Here is a 23,859-nt window from a genome sequence, read left to right as displayed (position 1 = left end):
AAGTTATGAATACTTTTCCTTGAAATTTTCAGGAAATTTAGGTGACATTGCGAACAACATTATTTGAAAAATTGGAAGAAAAGTATTTACAAGTTTACCAGGAAATTCGTGTTTTGGAAAAGGAAATTTGGCAACGCCTGAAGGTCCGTACGGCATTAGCCATTAGCACGAAAGAATAGTGATGTCTTTTGTAGATATACATTATTCAAGTTTCACTCAGACTAGGCGAAATTAATTTTATGTTCTAGTTCTAGTAGGCACGTAAAACAAATTTTAAGCTCCAAATTTTAGTGAAATCTAATAACCTGTAAGGGTCACTTTTCCTTTTTAAATATTTTTCGTCTCGTACTTAAAGAGCGGACTCCACAATATCTCCTCTCGCATTAGCACCTTTTTACGAAAAGGAGCATGTATTTAGAGTTCAATCTTCAATAATATGAGACAAAAAATATTAAAATGAGGGTAGCTACTCTTAAAACTTTTTCAATTTTGCTAAAACTTGGGGCTGAAAATTTGAGCGTGCATTTTTACAAGGGGTACCTGGTACCTCCGTATTCAATCGCAGTTATTATATCGATATATCGATTGATCTGCCATTTAAACCTATGGAAAAGGATCGATAGACAGGGTGTTCACAACGAATACTTCATTAATCGATTCTTCACCATAGCTTCAAAGGCAAAACATCGATGATCGATTCACGCCTCGCTACTGAAGAGAATTTAAGTGATCTCTAGGCACGGAAACCACCAACTTCATTACGTTGCTGCAAGGCCGGTTTCTATGAGGCAATAACTAATGTTGATAAACTAATTTTTTCAAGAAAGTGAATCACAGAATCTAGAAGCATTGATACATGGACATTAAATTTGTTAAGTATTATGGAAAATGTACCTCGAAAAATAGGAAAAATAACCATGGGAGATTTCGACAATTAGCAAATTGGAGGATGTGTTTATTGGGGCATAACTTTTTCTTTCTTTTTTTTTAAAAAAAAACCTTTTTTTAGATGGAAAGGTCTCATTAGATGAAAACGCAAAGGTCTCATGACGCAAAAAGGGACCAACATTTTCGGCTCATTCTCTATCATATCCGTTAGTGGTTTCTGAAATGAGCCCAAAAAAATACTGCGTGCGTGATGCCGTCAAATGTAAAAGCTTTCTTTTGAGCTCGGGCCTAGATTTTCCAGGCGCTAGATGCAAACGTGGTTGTCAGTATTTTGTAGCGCAATAAAACATGAATCTTATTTGAAAAATCCACACAAAGTCACAAATCCATTTCAAGAAATTTTATTCAGAAATTGAAACATATTTATTAGAAATTGTCATCATGAAAAGTATTTTAACATATATTTTTGAGTGCTTCGTTCAGCGTGACTTCATCAAAGTAAAAAAATACACAAGTATTTCAAACAGGATTTTGATACTTTTAATATTCAATTATTAATCCAAAGGCTCTCCCTTTATGAGAAGTAACATTTTGAGATCTTTAGTTGATAACATAATTTTTAAAAATTAAACTAACATCTTTACCTTTATTGCACAACCTAAAGAATGTTCTTACCTTGTTTCTTGGTAGAAACTGGGTCAAATAATCTTCTCGCACTGAAACTGGGAATGATATTTACTATCTAATTACTTTTCAAATATCATATATTCATTTATATTTTAGTGCAGCAGTTTCATTTTTTAAAAAGTTCTTGTTTTCAAATTCCTACGTTTCCAAATATTGATAATAACAGAAAATTAATGAAATTTTCTGAAGCTCCTTCTTTTGAAATTAAAAAAGATAGTGCAGGTCCCAAAGTCGCCTTTACACATGAAAGGCTTCATGGATAACTGTTATTGGAATTAATAAATAAAATAAAGAAATATAATAAATCTAATAAATTATCAGCGAGATGGTTTGATAAATAAATTAATAGGTAATACTAAATTCCACGTGTAGATTTATATTTCAACAGAGCAGTTTTTAGAATTGCCTCTTGGTTTCCCCATGCTTTTTCGAATAATAAAATATACGTACTCTTAAATGATAACTGGATCACCACACGATACTTTAAAAGCTTTTTTCAAAGCTCTTTTAGAAGATCTTAAAATTACAGAAAAATCATGCTCTCGTCCTTACTGCAAAGAAACTCCAAAAAAGCACTTGCGCTCTTCTTGAAGGGCGTTCGAAAGCGATTAATCGAACCCCAGTAAATGTTAAGTCAAGCTCAATTAACGTGATCGAACCGGCATGCGATGTATCGCAACAATTAGGTCAAAATTCTCAGCAGATTTTGAAATTTTAGCAAAAAAGGACGATAGCCCCTGCGCATGAGCATAAAGAATCATTTCGAAGCCAAAAATTTGCAAAATTCAGAGGAATGAAAGCAGAATAGTGCTTGGGATAAAATCTCGCATTCGATTCAGCTATCGATTTCTGTATCAAATGCAATTTTTTTTTCCAAACACTATTCTGCTTTAATTTCTCTGAATTTTGCCGATTTTGGGCTTAGAATGATTCTTTAGGCTCTTGCGCAGGGGGTATCGTCCTTTTTTTGCTAAAATTTCAAAATCTTTTCTCACCGAGATTTTTTATCTATAATCATCGCGATATGTCGCGCGCCAGTTCGAGCTCGTCACTCGAGCTTGACGAATCAGCTTAATACTTGGAGATCATCATCGCGGTCACCTGTCAGAGGACCACTGATTTCTTCATCTTCGGTGTAAAGTCGAATATTCCCCTAGACCAATCTCCGCGGTTAAAACTGGATGGAGGAACCGGCTTCCGGGTTCTGCGATCTGTTTGGAGATTCTGGGCCTCAAGTTGACGTGGAACGGTTGTGGGCTTAGGAAGATCCCCGCTACGGGAGTTGTAGGCAGAGGTTTGTCGGGAATAGCCGAAAACTCGAAATGGTAGAGGAGACTAGTGAAAAACTGGAAGATGAAATTCCTTGCCAGCGCCTCTCCAATACACCTCCGCTTACCTGAAATAGACAATAAAGCGTGAGTTCAATCGAATTTAAGGTGCACTGGAAAAAAACAAAAAACACATTGGATCTAGAGTCCGGACTCTTGAAAACATTGACAAGAAAAAGGACTCTCGATTCAATCAGATTTTTGCTTAAATCAAAAGGAAATCCGCTCAATAAATTAAGGGGCTTGGTTCTTGATTTAAGCTAAAATCCGATTGAATCAAGAGTATATTTTCTTGTCGATGTTTTTAAGAGTCTGGACTCTAGATCCAATGTGTTTTTTTTCCAACGTAAAATTACAGAAAAAACATGCTCTCGTCCTTACTGCAAAGAAATTCCAAAAAAGCACTTGTGCTCTTCTTGAAGGGCGTTCGATAACGATTAATAGAATCGCAGTAAGTGTCAATACTTAGAGATCATCATCGTGGTCACCTGTCAGAGGACCACTAATTTCTTCATCTTCGGTGTAAAGTCGAATATTCCTCTAGACCAATCTCCGCGGCCAAAACTGGATGGAGGAACCGGCTTCCGGGTTCCGCGATCTGTTTGGAGATTCTGGGCCTCAAGTTCACGTGGAACGGTTGTGGGCTTAGAAAGATCCCTGCTACGGGAGTTGTAGGGAGAGGTTTGTCGGGAATAGCCGAAAACTCGAAATGGTAAAGGAGACTAGTGAAAAACTGGAAGATGAAGTTCCTTGCCAGCGCCTCTCCAATACACCTCCGCTTACCTGAAATAGTCAATATAGCGTAGGTTCAATCGAATTTAAGGTGGATTTATAATAATTTAATCACTAGAACAATTTATTATAGTTCACTGGAAAAAAGTCGCTTGGATCCAGAGCCTAGACTTTTGAAAAAAATGACAAGAAAAAATACTGTCGATTCAATCGGCTTTTTGCTCCAATCAAAAGAAATCCGCTTAAACTAAGAGTTTTGGTTCTCGATTTAAGCAAAAATCCGATTGAATCAAGAGTAATTTTTCTTGTCAATGTTTTTAAGAGTCTGGGCTCTAGACTCAGGCGACTTTTTTCCCAGTGTTGATCCATTTTTCAATAATTTCTGATATGTATGTTTTTTTTTTTTTTTTTTTTTCAAAATCCCGGAGAGTAAAATCATACTGAATTTTTTTACCGAAAATCAATGTTTGCGATGTGCAGTACAGTTCGAATCTTAAGACAATTCTTGCATGACTCTAGCACATGATACAAATGAGGACTGGTAATTTTTTAAAATATTGCTCAAAGTATGCCTTAAGTGAACATCACAAATCGATAGACAGATCTATAGAAAAATCGATTTGCAACACGCATGGGGGACACTTGGTGTCACCAGTCATGAACTTTGTCTTTTTATGCTCCTAAAATAAAAGGAAAAACGTGATTTTAAAAGCGTCAATCGTCTACCATGTCAAAACAAATAAAATATAGGGAAATTCCTCGTTTCCATTCATTGAAATAGTGACGTGAAAATTAAATTGAGGAATTTTATTCAGCCCCCCTCCACAGATAAAATATCTGTGTATACTTATCGATAGCCTATTTTTACCTCGTCCAAAGAAATACAACCGGTCAGAATTGGTAATATTCCCGTCATTGTCTAAAAATCTTTCCGGTCTAAACATCTCCGGATCGCTCCATCGCTTCTTGTCGTTCAGTATAGAGTGAATGCTCATTAATACTGTCGTACCCTGAAAAGATGGACACAAACATTTTTTTAAAAACACGACAAATAACAAACACAAAATAAGCTGCAAAAAAGCTGGCATGACTCACCAACGACCAACGCCTGAACTAATTTATTTTGCCGTGCGTTTCAAAATTTAATAAAATTTTGATTGTGTTCCACCTTCATTGACCTCATTCCGACTGGAGTCCTTTTGTATCCAGAGTTAAGACATCTCGATTATATCAGCTGGCCTGGGCTGGCCATGGTGTCACAAAAGTGTGCACCCAAACGAACGACATTGAGGGATAAGGGTAAGGAATCCTGCGATGTCTGTCATCCAAGAACAAGAAACATCAACAAAACTGATCATGACCTAACCAAAGATTTTGCAATAAAATAAAATTAGATCGGTTAGTGGATAATTTCTTAATCTATTTTCATTTTGATGCGATGAAAATAACAATTCACTCTTGATAAACCACAATTCGGTTATATTTTCATTATTTTTGTTCACATTCGAGATACCGCCATCTTGGTGCACTCATTTGTGACTCCATGAGGGAGAACCGATCAGAATTGGATTTTTTTTCGGCCACTTTCAGCCCAGCCAAAAGTGAGATGTCGTAACTCTGGGTATAAAGGGACTCTAATTCCGACAGCTCACCCATTTTTCGAGCGAATGCCTCAATTCGCCAATGACTAATGTAATTACTCACTAATGGCTCTTCGATGACTCACCAATGCACTTAGCAATGTTGCTGCTTATGGTATCAGTACGTCATCGTTGAACCGTCTGTGCGTCATCGATGAAGATGTGCGCGTTTGTTAACACCCTTTGACTTCTAATGGAGTTTTAACTGTTTTTTTTTTTCTCACCTTAGGTGCCGCAGTTTATGTCTCTGCATGCGTATCTATTCAATATACTGCCGTGCTAAGGAAAAACGCCGTATGAACATCCAGGCGTTGCCAAATGTCTTCTGATAAAATACTAATTTATTGAGGAAATTGTAAATATTTCTCTTCCGATTATTCAGACTATTTTGTTCGCAATTTAATCTAAAATATCTGACAATTTAAAGGAAAAATAAACATAAATTTCGTCAAAAATACATATTTTATCCGGGAAAATTTGGCAACTCTCGAATGCTCATACGGCGTTCTTCCGTAGCTCGGCAGTATAAATGTTGCACCTTGTTCGCAAAATTGCTCAGTGTGCGAACTGGGCAACCAGTCTGCAGACCAATTTTGTCAGATTTATCGATAAAATTTGAGTATTTTACATGGTTTTAAATGGAGATAAGTGATGATTTTTAGTACAACCTGACAACAATGCCGTAGACTGGTCAAAAGTCTGAGAATCTCGCCAACGGCTCTGATCGTTAATTTTCAATGCGATCCATACTTTAACCGACAAACTTGTAAGACGGTAGCCGGTAGCGCCTTCCATTTTTCAACACGCAATACGCAAATCAAAGGCGTTCTTCCTTAGCACGGCAGAGTTCGCGGACGGTGCAAAAAAGTTGACCAGTCCCTGGACAGTGGGCTGATTTTTGAAATTGATAGACAAAGCTATAGACAAAGGAGACATAGGGAGTATGGAGCGATCCTATCGGTTGAAATGGGTGGTTCTCATAGGGAAAGGGGGAAAATTATGGACTAACCATAGGGTCTCTCGTGGGTTGCTGTTAGTTAGTCTATTTATTATCTCCTTTGTCTATTGTAACCACCCGCTTCCACCAATAGAATCCCTCCATATCCCTTTTGTCTTCTTTGTCTACAGCTTTGTCTATCAATTTCAATAATCAACCCTTAGGTTGATTTCGCCAGTGGGGTGTATTATACATAGGCAGAGTTGCAATTTTTCATGAAAAATAAAATCTTGAAATTTCATGTGAAATATTTCGTAAAATTTCAGAGAAATATGAAGAATTTTGAAAAATATTTTTCAAATTTAAGTGCAAAATTAAGAGAAAGGCGAGTGATTTTTACGCCTTTTGTTGTTTCTTAGCACGTGTTGCATACCCAGCCCCTGTAAATATGCTTCAAATTTTTCATATGTCTCACAAATCTGTGAAATTTCATGAAATCATTCACGGAGATTTTCAATATTTCATATTTTCATTTCACCCGTGCAACCCTGTACATAGATGCCACCAGTCTCAAATTATCGCATATTATGTTTTTTTCTTCTTAAACTGTTAATGATATTCAACTTCTTTTGAATGAAGGCATAGAATGAAAGAGGGCAGAGACCTGAGGAATGGTGTAGCCGCCGACCGTGGTGGTTCGCGTGGCGCGACGAGGTCCAGACGTCGGAGCCACAAAACAGCTGCGCATCGCCTCCAGAAGTACTGCAGACACGTAGTTCATTCTGGCAAAAAAAAGAGGGAAAAGAAAAAAATCGGAGCGATGTTAACGGGGCAATGATTAAATTCTAAAGAAAACTAATGAATCCTAAATCTGCGAAAGCATATCGAGGGCGAAAATTGAAATTGGGGACATCCCTGGTAAAAATTGGCAGTAGAATCTGTGTTCCAAACTACCATAGACCTACAGCCGGCAGTAAGATTTCCAATAGCTTCTATAGCCGGCTACGCAATTTCTTATAGCCTTTTATAGCCGATGGCGACCAAGCAGCAGCCAGGCGATAAAGTGTATGTTAAACGTTACTAATTACGGATGCTAGGACTTAGTGAGTTTTTGGACTACTGCTCTCTTTTTGGGCCGTAGTATCTTGATTTATTTTGCGAGGAAATCTCCGTACTTTTGATGGATGCCTGCCATTCCTAATATATTAGAGCGCCTTCAGTTTCGTATGATACTGTGCAATACCTCTGGTGTGAAATAGTTGCTTCAAGCGCCGTGGCACGCTGCGGCGCGGCAGGCGGGCAGCCCCGCGCGGAACGCGCATTGGCGCCTACAAACCTAACAGGGATACTTCACGCGTTGCGCAATGCGTGAAGTATCCCTGTTAGGTTTGTAGGCGCTAGTACGTCACCGCGCCGCTCCGCTTTGTGTTCGGCTCTGATATTTAATCTGGCGGAGTCAGCGTTATTCAACTCATGATTTTGAAATGTTTGCACATCCCGTATGGATTATTCTCATTTTAATTGATGAAAAAAAATATGTATCAAAGGAAAATATAATGTGTGTTTTGTAAATAAGAAGATGGTTCCGTATCAAACTTAATGATTTCCAAAGCACACGAATTCCTACACAATTTCTTATAGCCCTTAATTATCGATGGCGAAAAAGCAACAGCCAGGCGGTTAAGTGTAAAGCCCGGCGATAGGAGCTATAGCCCGGCTGGATAATTTTGCATAGCTTCGTATAGCCGCCCGGCCGTACGATTTTCTCCGCATTCTAAAGCCTGCTATATGATTTTCTGTAGCCTTCTTTAGCCGGCTATAGGAATTCCTATGGTATTTTGAAACGCAGCTCTTATCGCCAATTTTCACCAGGGATTCTTGTCCCTAATATTTCATTAGTATGTGCATATAATAGGATGATGGGCTTGAGTCATTGTGATCGCGTCATTTTTCGAAAATTCTGTAATACGATAGACAAAGACATGATTCGATCAAATCCATACTAATTGTTGACTTAATCGTAGGGTTTTCAGTTAGATTAGATATTTTTTTTTAAAATTATGTATATAGTGACTACACGGAAATTAGTTAGCATTTACCATATTCCGGTTAGTGAACGGCACAGTCAGAGAGTATGGTAACTTTCATCAAAATTATCGTGAAAGTAGCAAGATTTGACCTTACAGTGACAATAACTTTGATGGAAGTTACCATATTGTCTGGTTGTGCCGCTTTTTAACCAGAGTATGATAAATGCTGCCCAAATATTTTTCTTTTTTTCTTTGTGTGTACAAATATATAAAATAGGACAGGAAAAGGCGGGAACGAGGCTGAAAAACGCAAAAATTTACAAAACGCGGGACGTTTCGATCGGTCTCCCGGTCACTATCAACCGTCGAAAAAGAAAAAGTTAAAAAATCTAAATAAACAAAAGCTAAAAACAGAGCTACCGGTCCCTTGTTGTCAAAATCAACAGTAAAAAAAATAATACTACTCTGTTGTATTTCTAATACTTTTTGTTCTGAAATGTAGTGAAATTGGATTGGATTTTGCAAAAAGGAACCACTAGCATTGCAATGATGCTAAAATTGTGCAACTTCATCCTTTGCAATAAAATTGCGGAAATTGTGAAAAACTATGAAATTTAGATGGTAATTTTTCTCAATCTCAATCTCAGCAACATTGCAATGCTAGTGGTTCCTTTTTGCAAAATGCAATCCAATTGTTGGTATTGCCATGTGGCAGATAACATTGTTTGAAAAATATATTTAAAAAATAACCGGTCCCTGGTGACAACAGCGAGAAGACAAGGTGACAAAGCATAGGGTGACTACAAGGTATTCGTCTATTTTACATTATTTCTCATCGACAAATTCGCAATCGATCTAGTTGATCGATTCACGTTTTCATCTATCGACCGTGTCATTCCGATCGAAACTGCGTCCACCTTCTCGCCCGCGGCCGTCATAAGCGACGTCACGCACGGTGCCCCTGAACTCACTTTAAATGCGACTTTGTTGTACATCAAAAATTCAAGTTGGAGGTTGTAGTGGGGTACTCCCTGATGGGTTTTTGGGCAATTTCGAAATAGGTTGTCGGAGCTCCTCGAAAAATAATCGCATTTTTGTGGTTTTTTAGGGGTAAAATAGCAAAATTGGCCTCCGGGCGACAAATTAAACCCCCTCTCCCTCATCCTTGCCTTGACCGATCTGAATTTTTAGTATGTTTTTACCTGGTATAAGATGGGACTTTTCTGAAATTTTCATGCCCATACAAATTTTTTTGCTCCCGCGGCAGCGTTGCCAAGTTGCGGACTCCAAAATATCGAATTTAATGATAAAATGAAGGTTTCGGAGTGTGATTTCCATTCAAAATCAAAAATTCAAATTGTAAGTTGTAGTAGGGTACTGCCTGATGGGATTTTGGCCAATTTCGAAGTAGAGTGTTTGAGATTTTTGAAAAGTAATCGAAACATCTGATCTGAAATTTTGCCCCCGAATTTTTACCAAAAACATGAATGTGTTTTTGCACAAAAACTGTTTTTTTTTTCATGTTTTTGGTAAAAATTCGGGGGCAAAATTTCAGATCAGATGTTCAAAGGATTGACTGCAACAGGGATAAGGTTTGGGGGGTGGGAGAAAGTTCTCAAATTCTACTTTCTGGTGATGGAGTAGATTTAAGAACTTTCTGTCAACCCGAACCGCTCGTTTTCCCCCGACTCATCGCTTTATCCGGCCTCTCTTTTTGAGTTAGCTGCACCCATCAAGTAAGTAATGGCATAATTTTCATGGTACCTAAATGCATAGAGTACAGAAGAACCGTAATAACCAATTCTGAACGAAATAAAAATCCAGCGCTCGAGGTTGCAACGCGATTTGGGTCATTTTGACGAATTTTAAATCAAAAGCTGGCAACACTGCAACTCTAAATTGTTCAAATATGCCTTTTCTTATCGAAAACTCTCAGATTGCACATTTTTCGTGAAATTTTGGAGGAAATCACACCTCGAAACCTTCATTTTATCATCAAATTCGATATTTTTGAGTCCGCAAATTGGCAACGCTGCCGCGGGGGGCAAAAAATTTTGTATGGGCATGAAAATTTCAGAAAAGTCACATCTTATACCAGGTTAATACATACTAAAAGTTCAGATCGGTCACGGCAAGGATGAGAGAGAAAAGGTTCAACTTGCCGCCCCGTGCTCAGTGTGCTATTTTACCCTTAAAAAACCGCAAAAATTCGATTACTTTTCAAAAATCTCAAACACTCTACTTCGAAATTGGCCAAAACCCCATCAGGCAGTACCCTACTACAACTTACAATTTGAATTTTTGATTTTGAATGGAAATCACACTCCGAAACCTTCATTTTATCATTAAATTCGATATTTTGGAGTCCGCAACTTGGCAACGCTGCCGCGGGAGCAAAAAAATTTGTATGGGCATGAAAATTTCAGAAAAGTCCCATCTTATACCAGGTAAAAACATACTAAAAATTCAGATCGGTCAAGGCAAGGATGAGGGAGAGGGGGTTTAATTTGTCGCCCGGAGGCCAATTTTGCTATTTTACCCCTAAAAAACCACAAAAATGCGATTATTTTTCGAGGAGCTCCGACAACCTATTTCGAAATTGCCCAAAAACCCATCAGGGAGTACCCCACTACAACCTCCAACTTGAATTTTTGATGTACAACAAAGTCGCATTTAAAGTGAGTTCAGGGGCACCGTGCACGTCCATCGTCGCGTCAAATCGGTCGCGTCGCGCAAGTTCCGACATTCTTCCGTCTGACTTTACATAACGCCCAGTAATCGGAAAGAATTCACCGATTCGATCATTAACCCTATATCGAGCGAGTATTTTTTATTCGTCTGGCATTTTCCTTGCATATCTTAAATTTCGTCCAAAACCCGGAATTAAATCCACGGTTTTGAGTGACACCGACATGTAAGAAAGAGAAAATGACAGTATATAACCGTTTGATAAAACCCGAGCCCACATCCTTGTACTAATAAAATGTCACGTTTGACCTCTAAATAAAAAATAAAAAAAAAACTCGGCAATAAACATAACTCCGATATCCTTCAAAGTCCGAAAGTGGGAAACTATCGCAAATAAAATCATTTTTAAGGTGATTCGATGGACGCTAAAGAGCGACGCCAAGAATGGCACAATTTGGGCCAGAAGGGATTTTTCTGAAACCGGGCCCAAACGATACTTTATGATACTCTAAAACTCTGGTAAAAATTTTAGCTTGAGTATACGCACCGTTTTTGAGAAATGGGGGGGCAAAGTTGCCAAATCGCCATCATTCTGGACAGCATTTTTACAACAAAAAGACGGGAAAAATGGACGAAAAAGTTACACCATTTATGGGTTTGGGCTGTAAATGTTCTTATTGAGCCCCCGTGCATGTGATTGTCTTCAGTTTCAAAATTTTGGACGTACAGTGGTCTAAAATGGGGAGAAATCGTCGACAAATCAGGATTCTTTGTCAAATTTTTATAAATGGAAGTAAAATTGTCGGTCTGCTGCAGTTTTCATGGCTAACAATGTTCTTATTGGTCCTCAATGCATGAAATTGTGTTCAGCTTCACAAATGTACATCGCACAGTGGTCAAAAATGGGGAATTAGTGGACAAATTAAGATCTTCTGCCTAACTTTTTAAAAATGATGTATGACTATTGGTTCCTAGTAGACTGTAGATCCCAGAAAAATTCTGTAAATTCTTTTTTTGACTATTTAAATCTTTTTTAAATTTTTTCTCTCCATTTTTCTTTCTTTTTTAAATTTCTGAAAGTTTGCATATTTTATTGAAATAATGCTACAAAGTCTATTCTATAACAACGTTCTATAGACAATACGGTCTGACATATATAAATAATTAAAAAAAATAAAAACATGAATTTTTCCGGGATTTAAACTCTACTGGGGACCAACGGTTTGACAGAGGATCTTAATTTGTCCACTAATTCCCCCATTTTTGACCACTGTGCGATGTACATTTGTGAAGCTGAACACATTTTCATGCATTGAGGACCAATAAGAACATTGTTAGCCATGAAAACTGCAGCAGACCGACAATTTTACTTCCATTTATAAAAATTTGACAAAGAATCCTGATTTGTCGACGATTTCTCCCCATTGTGGACCACTGGGCGACCAAAATTTTTGAAACTGAACAGAGTTAAATGCTTGGGGGCCCAATGAGAACATTTACAGCCGAAACCCATCAAAGATTTGACTTTTTCGTCCATTTTCCCCGTCTTTTTGCTGTAGAAATGCTGTCCAGAATGATGGCGATTTGGCAACTTTGCCCCCTCATTTCTCAAAAACCGGGCGTATACTCAAGATAAAATTTTTACCAGAGTTTTGGGGTATCATAAGGTATCGTTTGGGCCCGGTTTTAGAAAAATCCCCGCTGGCCCAAATTGTGCCAAAAAACGGTCATTTTTGGCGTCGCTCTTTTGTGTCAAAATGGCATGCGATGTATCGCATCAATTGGTTCCTTTTTACCAGCTAATGAACTACTAGACAAGGTACGAATTTCAGCATTCTGATACATGTTTCTTAACCAAAATTTCACGTAAAACACGATACGCACAACGAAAATTACCGAAATTAACTCCTTACGAAGATATTTAATGATTCTTGATGCGTGAATTGAAACCACCCGCTCATGAAAACTCAATGCTCTACGTGATTCACATCGCGCGCTAAACGTTATCATGAACGTCTCAGCGATATAAAAATCTGGCAACCTCAGTCTTGACGCTTTGGCTCAGCTACAGCAAGTTGCTTATAGTTTGAACAACACATGGTGGGAAATGAACATTGCTCGATATAGAAGCTTGCTGAAACCATTGTAGTGCGCGATTTGACTCACGTAGAGTTTTGAGTTTCTTGTGAGCGGGCAGTTCAAATTCCTCGTGACCAATGTGAAATGAAAAGGTTAATATCTTCGTTAGGATTTGGTTTCAGTAATTTTCGTTGTGTGAATCGTGTTCTACATGAAACTTCGGTTAAGAAACATGTATTAGTATGCTTAAATTTGTACCCTGTCTAGTGGTCCATTTTGAGATCGCAATTCTGTTGTCAGGAGACTAAAGGACTCACTTACCAATTTTAACGAAGAAATTCAACGTAATAATGTCGTGGTTTTTTTTAGAGAGAAAATATTGCATTCGAGTGCAGTTTCGATATCAGTATCGAATGCGATGTTTTCTCTCTAAAAAAACCACGCCTTCATTACGTTGAATTTCTTTGTTAAAATTGGTAGGTGAGTGCTTTAGTCTAATGACAACAGAATTGCGATCTCAAATTTGGAGAAAAATGACGAGTAGCTGAAAAAATGGAACCAATTGATGCGATATATCGCATGCCGTCCTGACACAAAATATGACGTCCATCGAATCACCTTAAGACGCTCGATGGACCGGGTGAGGAAGGGGAGTAAGACAGTTGTAGGCTGGACGATTTCGATGGCCGAGTAGCGGCCAGGGGGCGGAGCCCCCTAGTTTCAAAATGATTATAGGAATAACTGTTTACCCCTTTTCTTCAGTGAAGTCGGGAGCCGTTCCTGGCAGAACTGCAGCGTCCAAGCACCGCTGAACTTTAGCTTGAACGTCAGGATACCGCGTCATAGCCAGCAGCGCAAAACCCAGAGTGTCGCTAGTTGTATGCGAGCCAGCGATGAAGAAGTCCAGGCACACTGCGACCAGTTGGTCCTCTGAAACGACGAAGACGGTGATCATAATCATTTTCGGATCCAGCAATTTGGCAACATTGTTTTTCTCCGTTAAACCTATGGAAATGTATCGATTTTTGAAGAGGCCGGGTGATCCGACAAGAATTGATTGTTTAACATAGGTGTAAATGGAGGAAACCCGGTGTTGCCAAATTGCCACACCTGCAACCCTCAAAAAATGACGTAACGCTCTTTACGATCCCTCCTCCTTCTCAAACTGGCGTTTCGTAAAGAATTTTGCATGGAAATTGCCGCTTTGCGAAAATTTTACCACTTTCTGACCGCCGTCGTCTCTCCCTCGTAACGCATTTGTAATGGAGGTTCAAATCCCCTTCCCCAACAGTAGTGTTACGCACCGCGTATGCTTGCGAAATACGTGCACATGCATTATTGTAGTAAGAAAAGTAAGATTTCTCACCGTTGAATATGCCTTTGTCTGTTCCAGGCGCGTCAATTTTTTCTAAATATAAATCCATGAAATCTCTAACTTCATCGGTCCGAGTTCCTTTGTGCTTTTCAATTTCATCCTGAAATTTTGTTGTAGAAAAGAAAGCATCAAATTTTGTTTATTTTTTCCAAAATAATGACACCCAATGATAAAGTGAATCAGCAAAGCTGTATTTTACAAATATATCAAAAATGATTATAAACGAAACTGACACAAGCTCAAACATCTAAGAAAAACAAACGACTTATCAACAAGAGGTAACAATAATAACAATTTCAACGATCAGCCCGCAGTTCAGCCTCCTTCTCAAATGGACTACATTTTGCAATTTGGAACTCTCAAATCTAGCCCGGTTTAAAAACAGCGTATGTGCCATTACTTTCCCTATGCACATAAGTGTTTTTCCAGAAGAGCCAGAAATTATAGTTCCAAATTGCAAACTGCTGTCCAAATTTTGCATGCGGCTTCACACCCATGTTTTTTTTCAAACTTCCAACGTGAATGGTCGAGTTTTGGTTAAATCCGACCATTTAGCAATTGGAAAAAGTACCAACCATAAGAAAATTGCGGAGTTCCGAGTTGAGGTTGGAAATGAGCTTGTATCCTGATTTATCGGGGGCAAGGAACCTCATCCATGGGAATCGATTCAGGAGACCGCCAGAAAAATCGAACGCTTTTGAACGTGAATTCATCAACTCCAGGAGGCGGCCTAGCTTGGGGTCGTCCAGCGAAAAACGTGTTCCTGCCACAACCGTCCACAGCACGTTCAACACTGCCGAGAAATTGAGTTCTTATAGTTAGTAAAAAATCTCAAGTGGATGAAATTGGACGAAATGCTTATTCCCTTTTTCGCAAATATCGAAGGGATGAAGATCCAAAATACACGTGGAAAGTATTTTGAAAAAAAAAAACAAAAAAACAAGTGGATAAGAAAAAAGTTGGTACAAAAGCTGCTTACTGTTTAAAAGTACAGGATGTACATGGGCTAAATTGCAAAAGCGTGTTCAGTCGCTCAAACCAACACCGGACCGAATTAAGGGGGTGGCAACATGGGCCTCGGCCCATGGCGGCAAATCTAGGCGGCGGCAAATTTTGCAATTTTTTTAAATGTAGGTATAAAAAAATCGGATTTAGAAAAAAAATTACAAACAAAATCTCTCATTTCCTTAGAGTATAGTAATTTCTAATTTTGTCGTCTTTCGGTGATACAAGAGACAGCACCTTTAATTAATCGAGTTAAGAGAGAGACCCAACACGCAATTTGGCCAGGAACGCAACGGCGCGCGGCGCGACTGAGAGAAAAATGATGACGAGGACTTGAGATGAAAAGGAGAAGCCATCGGCGCGGCGGTCGGCATGTAACACATATTAGCGCCTACATTCCTACAAGACTGCACAAATACTTCACGCATTGCATCATATACAGCGCGGTCACTGCGGTCAGCGTGAAACGGATAGCGCCTAAAAGAATGCATGAATACTTTTCGCATTGCGCCAAACACTGTGCGGTCAGCGTGAAATGCATAGCGCATACAAGACTGCGTGAATACTTCACGCATTGCGTCAAACTCGGTGCGGTCTGCGCGGCTCAGCGGCGGAGGTTAAAATCATTAAACCACATTTATGTTTGTTCCTTTATAATTGTTTCGTTCATTTCTTATGAATGGAAGGCCTTGTTCACGCAGAGATAGGTTAACGAAACTTAACGTTCGCGCAAAGTTCGGTGAGTAGTATTGACAGGGCTTTCCCAAAAAATGTTTCCAACACGAGTAAACGCGTCTTATGCACCCCACCCCCGCTGGCACGTTCACTTGATGGTTTTTATTGAGCTGAAGTATTATTAGAAGCATCTGCACGCAAAGGGAAATTTCGAAATTGCAATAGGAAAAACTCGAAACAGCGACGGGAAAAGGGAAAAATCGAAGTATTTCATTGGAAATACCAATTTTTGGCCATTTCAAAGGAAACGGGTGACTATCCGATTTTGCAGTTTTTTTTTTCGGTTCAGTATAACTTGTACCATCAAGTTATATACATATTCAAGCGTTATTCAGGTCGGAAATATAAACTTTTCTGGGTAGACTATGAAAAATCAGTGTCTGAAAGTCGGCGAGAACAAAAACGCACCAACTCGGAAATTTTTAAACGCTTAATTCTCTGTCATCAAACATACGGTGTATCGATTTCAACTTGGTGCTTTACAAAGTCTCTGAGTACTTGTCTTTTGGCACCAAAAAGGTTTTTCTTAAACTGACTTCTTCGCCCGCTGCGCAGTTTTAGGTGTTTCCTGAACAATTTTTTTTGCCGAGTTGGTGTGTTTTCGAACTCACTGATTCAATTGTAAAGTCACTGACCTAAACGTGCGAGGTATTTGGTGATGCAGACATCGTCCCTCTGATTATTGAGAAGCTTGACGAAATGGCTTATTTCTTCTTTGATGAGGTTCTTCACTTTCACCTTGCCGAAGCCCAGCTGATGGAGGTGCTTGAGTGCAAACTTGTGGTGCTCCAGCCACAAATCCCCGTCTGTGAATGTGACTCCTGTAGATATAGGTATTGATTAGGATATTGATGATTTAGAGTTTCGATTAGGAGAAATGTAATCATTGACGGCTCCAGCAAAGTAGCAACATTGTATTTCATCCATTTAAACCTATGGAAATGTATCAGTCGAAGGCAAATAGTCAAATCAGACATTTTATCAAATGCCTGGGCAAATAGTCAAATATTCTTACTTAGATTGAAATTTTGATTTCTTACCCTAATTTAGGACAAAATAATTTGTTATACGAGGGAATTCTATGTAAAAATAAATATATATTATGCAATGGTATTTTAAATAATTTTAAGATCCTGAATGCACATTTCTCATGAAATTTTCAGCACGGATTAAAACCTAGAATTTTTAAAATTTTAATCCTTAAATATACTAAATGCATGTAAAAAGGAGGGAACGAGGAGAGTTCGCGGATTTGAAGAGTTATTCTTCTCATAAATTGAGAACCCGTGAACTCCTCGCCATAAATTCACTGAATTTTCCGTAAACTGTCAAAATTTGACTACCGGCCTAGGCATTTTATAAAATGCCTGATTTGACTAACTGCCTTTGACATATCGATTCTTGGAGGGGCCAGATGCTCCGACAAGAATCGATTATTTGGCATAGGTTTAAATGAAGGAAATTCATTGTTTACAAATCGCTGGATCCGCCTCTGACTACATTTTTACTTTTTTCTGTAAAAAAACGATTTGTCTCAAATTCTGATCCAGTTTGAAACTGAATTTCGACTCTTAAGGAACTATTTATATCAGGAACCTGCTGAAAAGGCTATATTTTAGGCCGACAAACACCGACGCCTCCGAAATCTTGTTGAAAAACATCGAGGTTCGTTCGAATCGAGTCCGAAAGATATCGATTTTTTAAAAAATTTCCAAAGAAACTTCTCCGAACCCCCCTTCACACTCGAGAGTCTTCAATACTCACCACATTCCCTCCCGCCGCACAGTGGATCGAGTCCATTACAGAAGTCGAACATGAAATTTTTGAATAAAACTGCAAATTTTGACGTTTATTTTGTCACATCTTAAATTTCAAGGGGTGCTTATAGTAGATAATTTTACGCGGAAACCAATGAAATCACTCTGAGAACCTCAAAGTTTCGTTCAAACGGAGTTAGAAGCGTTTAAAGTTTTCAAATTTTGTCCGACCTCTCCAATTGACTCGATCCACTGTGCGCCGTAGGAGAGGCAGAATCCGGAGCCCTGCCCCCTCAGCAAAACGCTCTGGCTATGCATTTATCTGTGTAATAATATACGACTCAATTCAAAATTAACCTCACTCGTTGAGGCACAGCCGTCATGATATAATACTCTCAATTAACCGGAAATTAATTCCATACTCGTACCTCACTTCGAAGAAAGTAACAATGTAAAAATTATGTAACCTAGGCCTAGCCATGCCTAAGGTGACATTCTCAAGTCCACTGACGTGGTCGAACGAGCATGCAATATATCGCATCGATGAGGTCGACTATTTTGGCAGATTTTTTACCTAATCGATGCGATATATCGCATGCCAGTTCGACCACATCAGAGAGCTTGACGAATCACCTTAAGACTTGAAAATTTAACACATTTAGGACATTAACTGCTACTTCATTTCTTTTCGTTTGAGAGAATTATTCACATCATTACTTGTTGGATCAATTTGATCGTAATTGGTTCTATTTAACCGGAATCAGTCTGGAGTTCCGTTCAGGTATAACTTCAGTACTTTTCGTCACTTTTTCGATCTCCCTATATTCCCCTTTAAGTAGCTTACGTAACACGTAAATACTGCCGTGCTAAGGTAAAACACCGTATAAGCCTTCAAGCGTTGCCAAATTTCCTTTGGAAAAGAACGAATTTTTTGGAATATTTATATACATTACTCTTTCAGTTTTTAAGAGAATTTCGTTTGTAATTTGATCTAATTAGTCCGATAATTTCAAGGAAAAATATTCAGGATTTTCTTTTTAAAAAAACTAATTTTTGTGAGGAAATTTAGCAATATTCGAATGCTCATACGGCGTTTTTCTCTAGCAAGACATAACAGCCCATGCGGTTTGGTTGCGGGAATTTCATGCAAAAACTGAACCATGTATCGTAAAAAAGCTTCTCGTCTGTATTCAGGACCAACAAACGTGCTATTAATTTCTGGATCCAAACAAGCGCTTTCATAAATAAGCTTGGCAAGTTGTATCCTTTTTGTGCAATGCAACAGAATTTGTTTAAAGGCTCACCTTTGCATACGCCAAAAGTGCGGAGTCGAGAGAAAAAGTCGTTGGGTCGGGCGTTGAAAACCTCATCGAGATGGACTGCAGCGAGATTGTCCTCCGAAAAGACAACAACCACCAAATCGGAGCCCAACTGAAGGCCTAAAATCGACGTCTTAAACTGCTCGGCCAGAGATGAGAATGCTAGATGTAGGCCACCTTTTTCTCGACTCAACCGCTTTATCAGTGGAACATTTCCGATGAATCTTAACCCCTCGGGTCCTAGAAAAAGAGTCGACACATTGAAAAAAAATTGGTTCAGGTTCTGAGTCATTTTACGACGAGGGGCGTATTATACATTTGGACTACATTTTGCATAAAAGAACTGCTGCAATGAAAAAATTTATGGAAACATCCACTATGAGTCTACTTGTTTTTTTACAGTGCTATTTAGTCAAAATAATCAGAATCATAGGAGTATTCACTATAGAACTTCCGTGATACACATACCATAGTATGGTAAATGCTGCCGTAGATTCTAGTGTTTATTACCATACTCCTATCACTATGTCAGAGTATGGTAAAATCTACTATATTTTTTCAGCGTATCTCTGGCTCTTTTAGAAACTACACAAGCGCCATTTGGATCCTTGGGCAGGAAATTGATTTTATGGAGGCGTCTAGTGTCCTCTAGACGCATCAGGAAGGTGGGAGGATCCACCATGTCTCGGCGAAATCCATTCTTGGTAAGGTCCATAATTTTCAAATTTTCACCATGATAAGGATTATTTTGGAAAAATAAAAAATTCTTCCTCCAAAATTCCAAAATAAGCCGAAAAGACTTTTCCAATTTGCAACAGATTTCAATGTATCGATGTTGATGGTTGATTAGAAACGGAGCTTTTGACTTCATTCTACGATTTTGGAAGATGATGTTCGACACCAAAATTCCTTAAAAAATGATTTACCTTGAGGCGGAAATTTCAATTTTACTGGAATGACAAGCCCAACGATGGTTACAATTTCAAACACATCGATTGTATTACATTTCCATTGGTGGATACAGCAAATTGGCAACATTATTTTCTCCGTTTAAACCTATGGAAAAGTATCGATTTTTGTCAGGGCAGTACTCTGACAAGAATCGATTACTTAACATAGGTCTAAACGTAGGGAATCCGGTGTTGCCAAATCACTGGATCCGCCTCTGTACATTTAATCAAGCTGAGGTCTCGCTTTAAAACCACTAGAAATCTATTTCTTGCCAGATTTCTAAGAGATCATTAATTTGTGATGAAAGCAGGCAGAAGGGCGCTTAAAATACAGAAAAATAACCCCAGAGAACTATAACACGGCTCAAAAAAAATCATCCTACGTCATTTCGCTCAAAGGATCCCAATAAAATTAATTTCAAACTCTCAAAAGATTATTGATAATACATGGTAGACTGAATTGTTGGCCCCTCAATCTTAGGAGTATTAAAGAGCATTTTGAAAACTCTTTTTTTGACCCCACATCTATTTTTTGCTATAAACCCCGATGATGTTAATTTGCATTACCTTAAGGGCCTGACATCCCATCATTTATAGACAAGCAGTCTATAGCCCAGCACCATTATTTTTCCGTTCAGAGGTTTTAAACGAAATCGATTTTTTTACATCAGAGTGTTAATTTTAATTTCCTAAGAGGCTGAAGGATTTTTGAGGCAGTGGCAGAATCATCCAAGGCGAGCAAGGAAAGCCACGGTCACACATTAGACTAGTCTAGCCGTCCCAGGCGAAAAAAAAGAATGGTAGGCGCTATTAGATTCCTGGCTAGGTATGGCCGTCAGTAGTAACTATATGCAAGCTTAGTATTAAATGTCTGTCAGTGTTGACTTAACGTAACAAGACGCATCGCTATCATTTGCAGGAATCATACATATAATGGCCAGCAGATTTCCTGATCACCATATCACCATGACACCATGTATAGTCTAGAATCTAGTCACTGCTACCGTTCTTTGTTATCCACGAAGAGTGCACGGAGTAGAATATGTACGTACATACCTACTCACAATCAGTTTATTTTGTCGCGACTCCAATTGGACTACATTTTGCAATTAGGAACTATGAATTCCAGCCCGGTTTAAAAACAACGCATGTGCCATTAGTTTCCCTATGCTCATAAGTGTTTTTTCAGATGCGCCAGAATTTATAGGTCCAAAGTGCAAAATACAGTCCAATTTATCTTTGGTGCCATTGCGATTCTGATAAATTGGCAACTATGTTTTTTCCGCGTGTCAATCTATCGTGAATATCGATTCTACATGAGGCAGCCTACTTCCACCAAAATCGATTGTTTAACATCGAAGGGAAAACTGTATTGCCAACTTGCAAGAATCGCCACTTCTCAGAAGTTCAGTAAAAATACTCTTGTTATGCGCTCTTACACTGCGCTCAATATGAATTCAAAATTTCAGTAAACGGATACAGAAATAGTCAAAGGCGTCCTATCGGAATCTAGAAGGGGTGAGGGGGTGGGAGCCAAGTGTGGTTCAAATTCAGAAAAAATTGCACGGCAGCAAACTTTCAAAAAGCGTGCTGTAATTAATCAAAATTCATCAATATTGACCCAAAGGAAGGAAACCTGAATTTGCACGGAAGAAAAATCTTCTTCTTTCCAGTTTCCACCCGATGTGACGTGTCTGATTATTACCCTTTGTGTAATTATGTCTTTATAAACAGTATTTATTACGCAATGAGACTAAGCTCCCTAACCACTTCTCACCTTCAGGCGTTATGCGTTACGTGTTACTCTTATGATTTAATATTATATACGTATAAGTATATGTATAGTATATGTATTCTTCTCTGACATTTTTTAGAGACTGAAATGCACGGTAATAAAAAATGAAAGCTTTGAACTTCAAATTCATTAAATATGCTCCGATATATGTTGTATTTTTGTGAACAGCATGAGCATTCAAAGATAGTCAGGATTCTTTTTTAACATTATTTGAGAGACTTAAACGCACGGTAAGAAATAAAAGCTATCGCAACCTCGAATAAATCACATCAGATGCGTGCTCCTAAGCATAATGTACCTTTGTTGGCAGCAAGTTTTCTTGAGATTTTTACAGACTATTTCATAGGATGAGTGGAAAATAACACCAATTTTCAAGAGATCACGTAGTCGTAGTCACTTTCCCAACTGAAAATTAAATTATGACGCGAGGTCTGTAAGTCACAAAAAGAGGCACATAGTAGTATTCTAATCCAGCTATTGATATTTTAACGAGACCATACCAAGAATCCTAGCTCTTCAATAAATAGACAAACTTGTTGAAGCTCTGATCATAGGATGCGTCTTGATGGATATTTGAATCAGCGAGTTCGAAAACACACCAACTCGGAAAAAAAGAAATGCTCAGGAAACACCTAAAACTGCGCAGCGGGCGAAGAAGTTGGTTTAAGAAAAACCTTTTTGGTGCCAAGAGACAAAAGTATTTAGCGACTTTGTAAAGCACCAAGTTGAAATCGATACACCATATGTTTGATGACAGAGAATCAAGCGTTTAAAAATTTCCGAGTTGGTGTGTTTTCGTTCTCACCGACTTTCAGATACTGATTTTTCATAGAGTGCCCTGAAAAATGTATATTTTTCGACCTGAATAAAGCTTTGATATTTATATAACTTGTTGGTACAAGGAATACTGAACCGAAAAAAGAAAACCGCAAAATCGGATGGTCACCCGTTTCCCTCGAAATGGCCAAAAATTGGTATTTCCAATGAAATACTTCGATTCTTCCCTTTTCCCGTCGCTGTTTCGAGCACATCCTATTGCAATTTCGAAATTTTCTTTAGTGTGCAGATTCTTCTATCCATAAGTGTTACCAAACCGTAAAAAAGTGAAAATTGAAAAAAACCCGAGTTGGTGTGTTTTCGAACTGACCGATTCATTTTAGGATCCTTCTAAGAGGCTAGGATCGGGCAAAGTAACGAAATAAAATATCAAACATTACCTGGTGGAAAGTTCTCCGGCCGACGAAAGTTTCTGAAAACGTACGCTAGTATGAGTCCAATCAGGAAGATGGCTGCATAAATCATTTTTGGCCAAACGTTTTCACTCAAGTAGACACTCTCCTCCGCGGCGATGGTGTTTTCCCACATTTCGCTCAAAAACAATAAAAATTTGAAGTTACGATTTTTTATTAAATGAAACACGTTAAAGATTCGAACAAACAAACACAGATAACGAATATACACTCACACACATACACATACATACATACACCCTTACACCCTTACATACATATGTTGACACTGGAACTAGCTGAACGGAACCGGAAATGGAGTATTTCACAAATGATTCGCCACTGGGGGACCAGTACTGCCGCGCTAAGGAAAAACGCCGTACGAGCCTTTAGACGTTGCCAAATTTCCTCCAATAAAAACCGAATTTACTGGGAAAATTGCGAATATTATTTTCCAAAATTTTCAGACACAGTTGTACGCAATTTAATCTAAAATATCTGAAAATTTTGAGAAAAAATATGCGTAACTGTTGTAATTAATACATGTTTTATCAAGGGAAATTTGGGAACTCTCGAATGTTCATACGGCGTTCTTCCTTAGCAGAGTAGGACTTGTGAATTCAAAGTTGTTGGCACTACGAAACACGATGTTTTAATCAAATCCGTTTCAAAAAAAATAGACACC

General features: G+C 38.5%; 1 protein-coding gene across 2 annotated transcripts in view; it reads right to left on the bottom strand.

Moving 5' to 3' along the window:
• Window positions 1-1,279: 1,279 nt before the first annotated feature.
• The window catches only part of LOC109037771 (probable cytochrome P450 305a1), a 24,945-nt gene continuing 2,365 nt past the window's right edge, over window positions 1,280-23,859 (bottom strand). Inside the window, exons 2-10 of one of the 2 annotated variants that reach the window (XM_072305122.1) lie at window positions 23,163-23,314; window positions 19,186-19,440; window positions 16,760-16,945; window positions 14,960-15,177; window positions 14,376-14,484; window positions 13,759-13,939; window positions 6,877-6,994; window positions 4,504-4,645; window positions 1,280-2,971 (exon numbers count right to left, since the gene is read on the bottom strand). In XM_072305122.1, the coding sequence (XP_072161223.1) occupies window positions 2,700-2,971; window positions 4,504-4,645; window positions 6,877-6,994; window positions 13,759-13,939; window positions 14,376-14,484; window positions 14,960-15,177; window positions 16,760-16,945; window positions 19,186-19,440; window positions 23,163-23,310 (1,629 nt within the window). In that variant the 5' untranslated portion in view covers window positions 23,311-23,314 and the 3' untranslated portion in view covers window positions 1,280-2,699. Of the gene's footprint in view, window positions 2,972-3,176; window positions 3,687-4,503; window positions 4,646-6,876; window positions 6,995-13,758; window positions 13,940-14,375; window positions 14,485-14,959; window positions 15,178-16,759; window positions 16,946-19,185; window positions 19,441-23,162; window positions 23,315-23,859 lie in introns of those variants that run through there. The other variant, XM_072305121.1, reaches the window with a different exon arrangement.

This window comes from Bemisia tabaci, chromosome 10 (assembly GCF_918797505.1).
Source record: "Bemisia tabaci chromosome 10, PGI_BMITA_v3".
Lineage (NCBI taxonomy): Eukaryota > Metazoa > Arthropoda > Insecta > Hemiptera > Aleyrodidae > Bemisia > Bemisia tabaci.
This window is presented reverse-complemented; position numbering and strand designations above follow the sequence as displayed.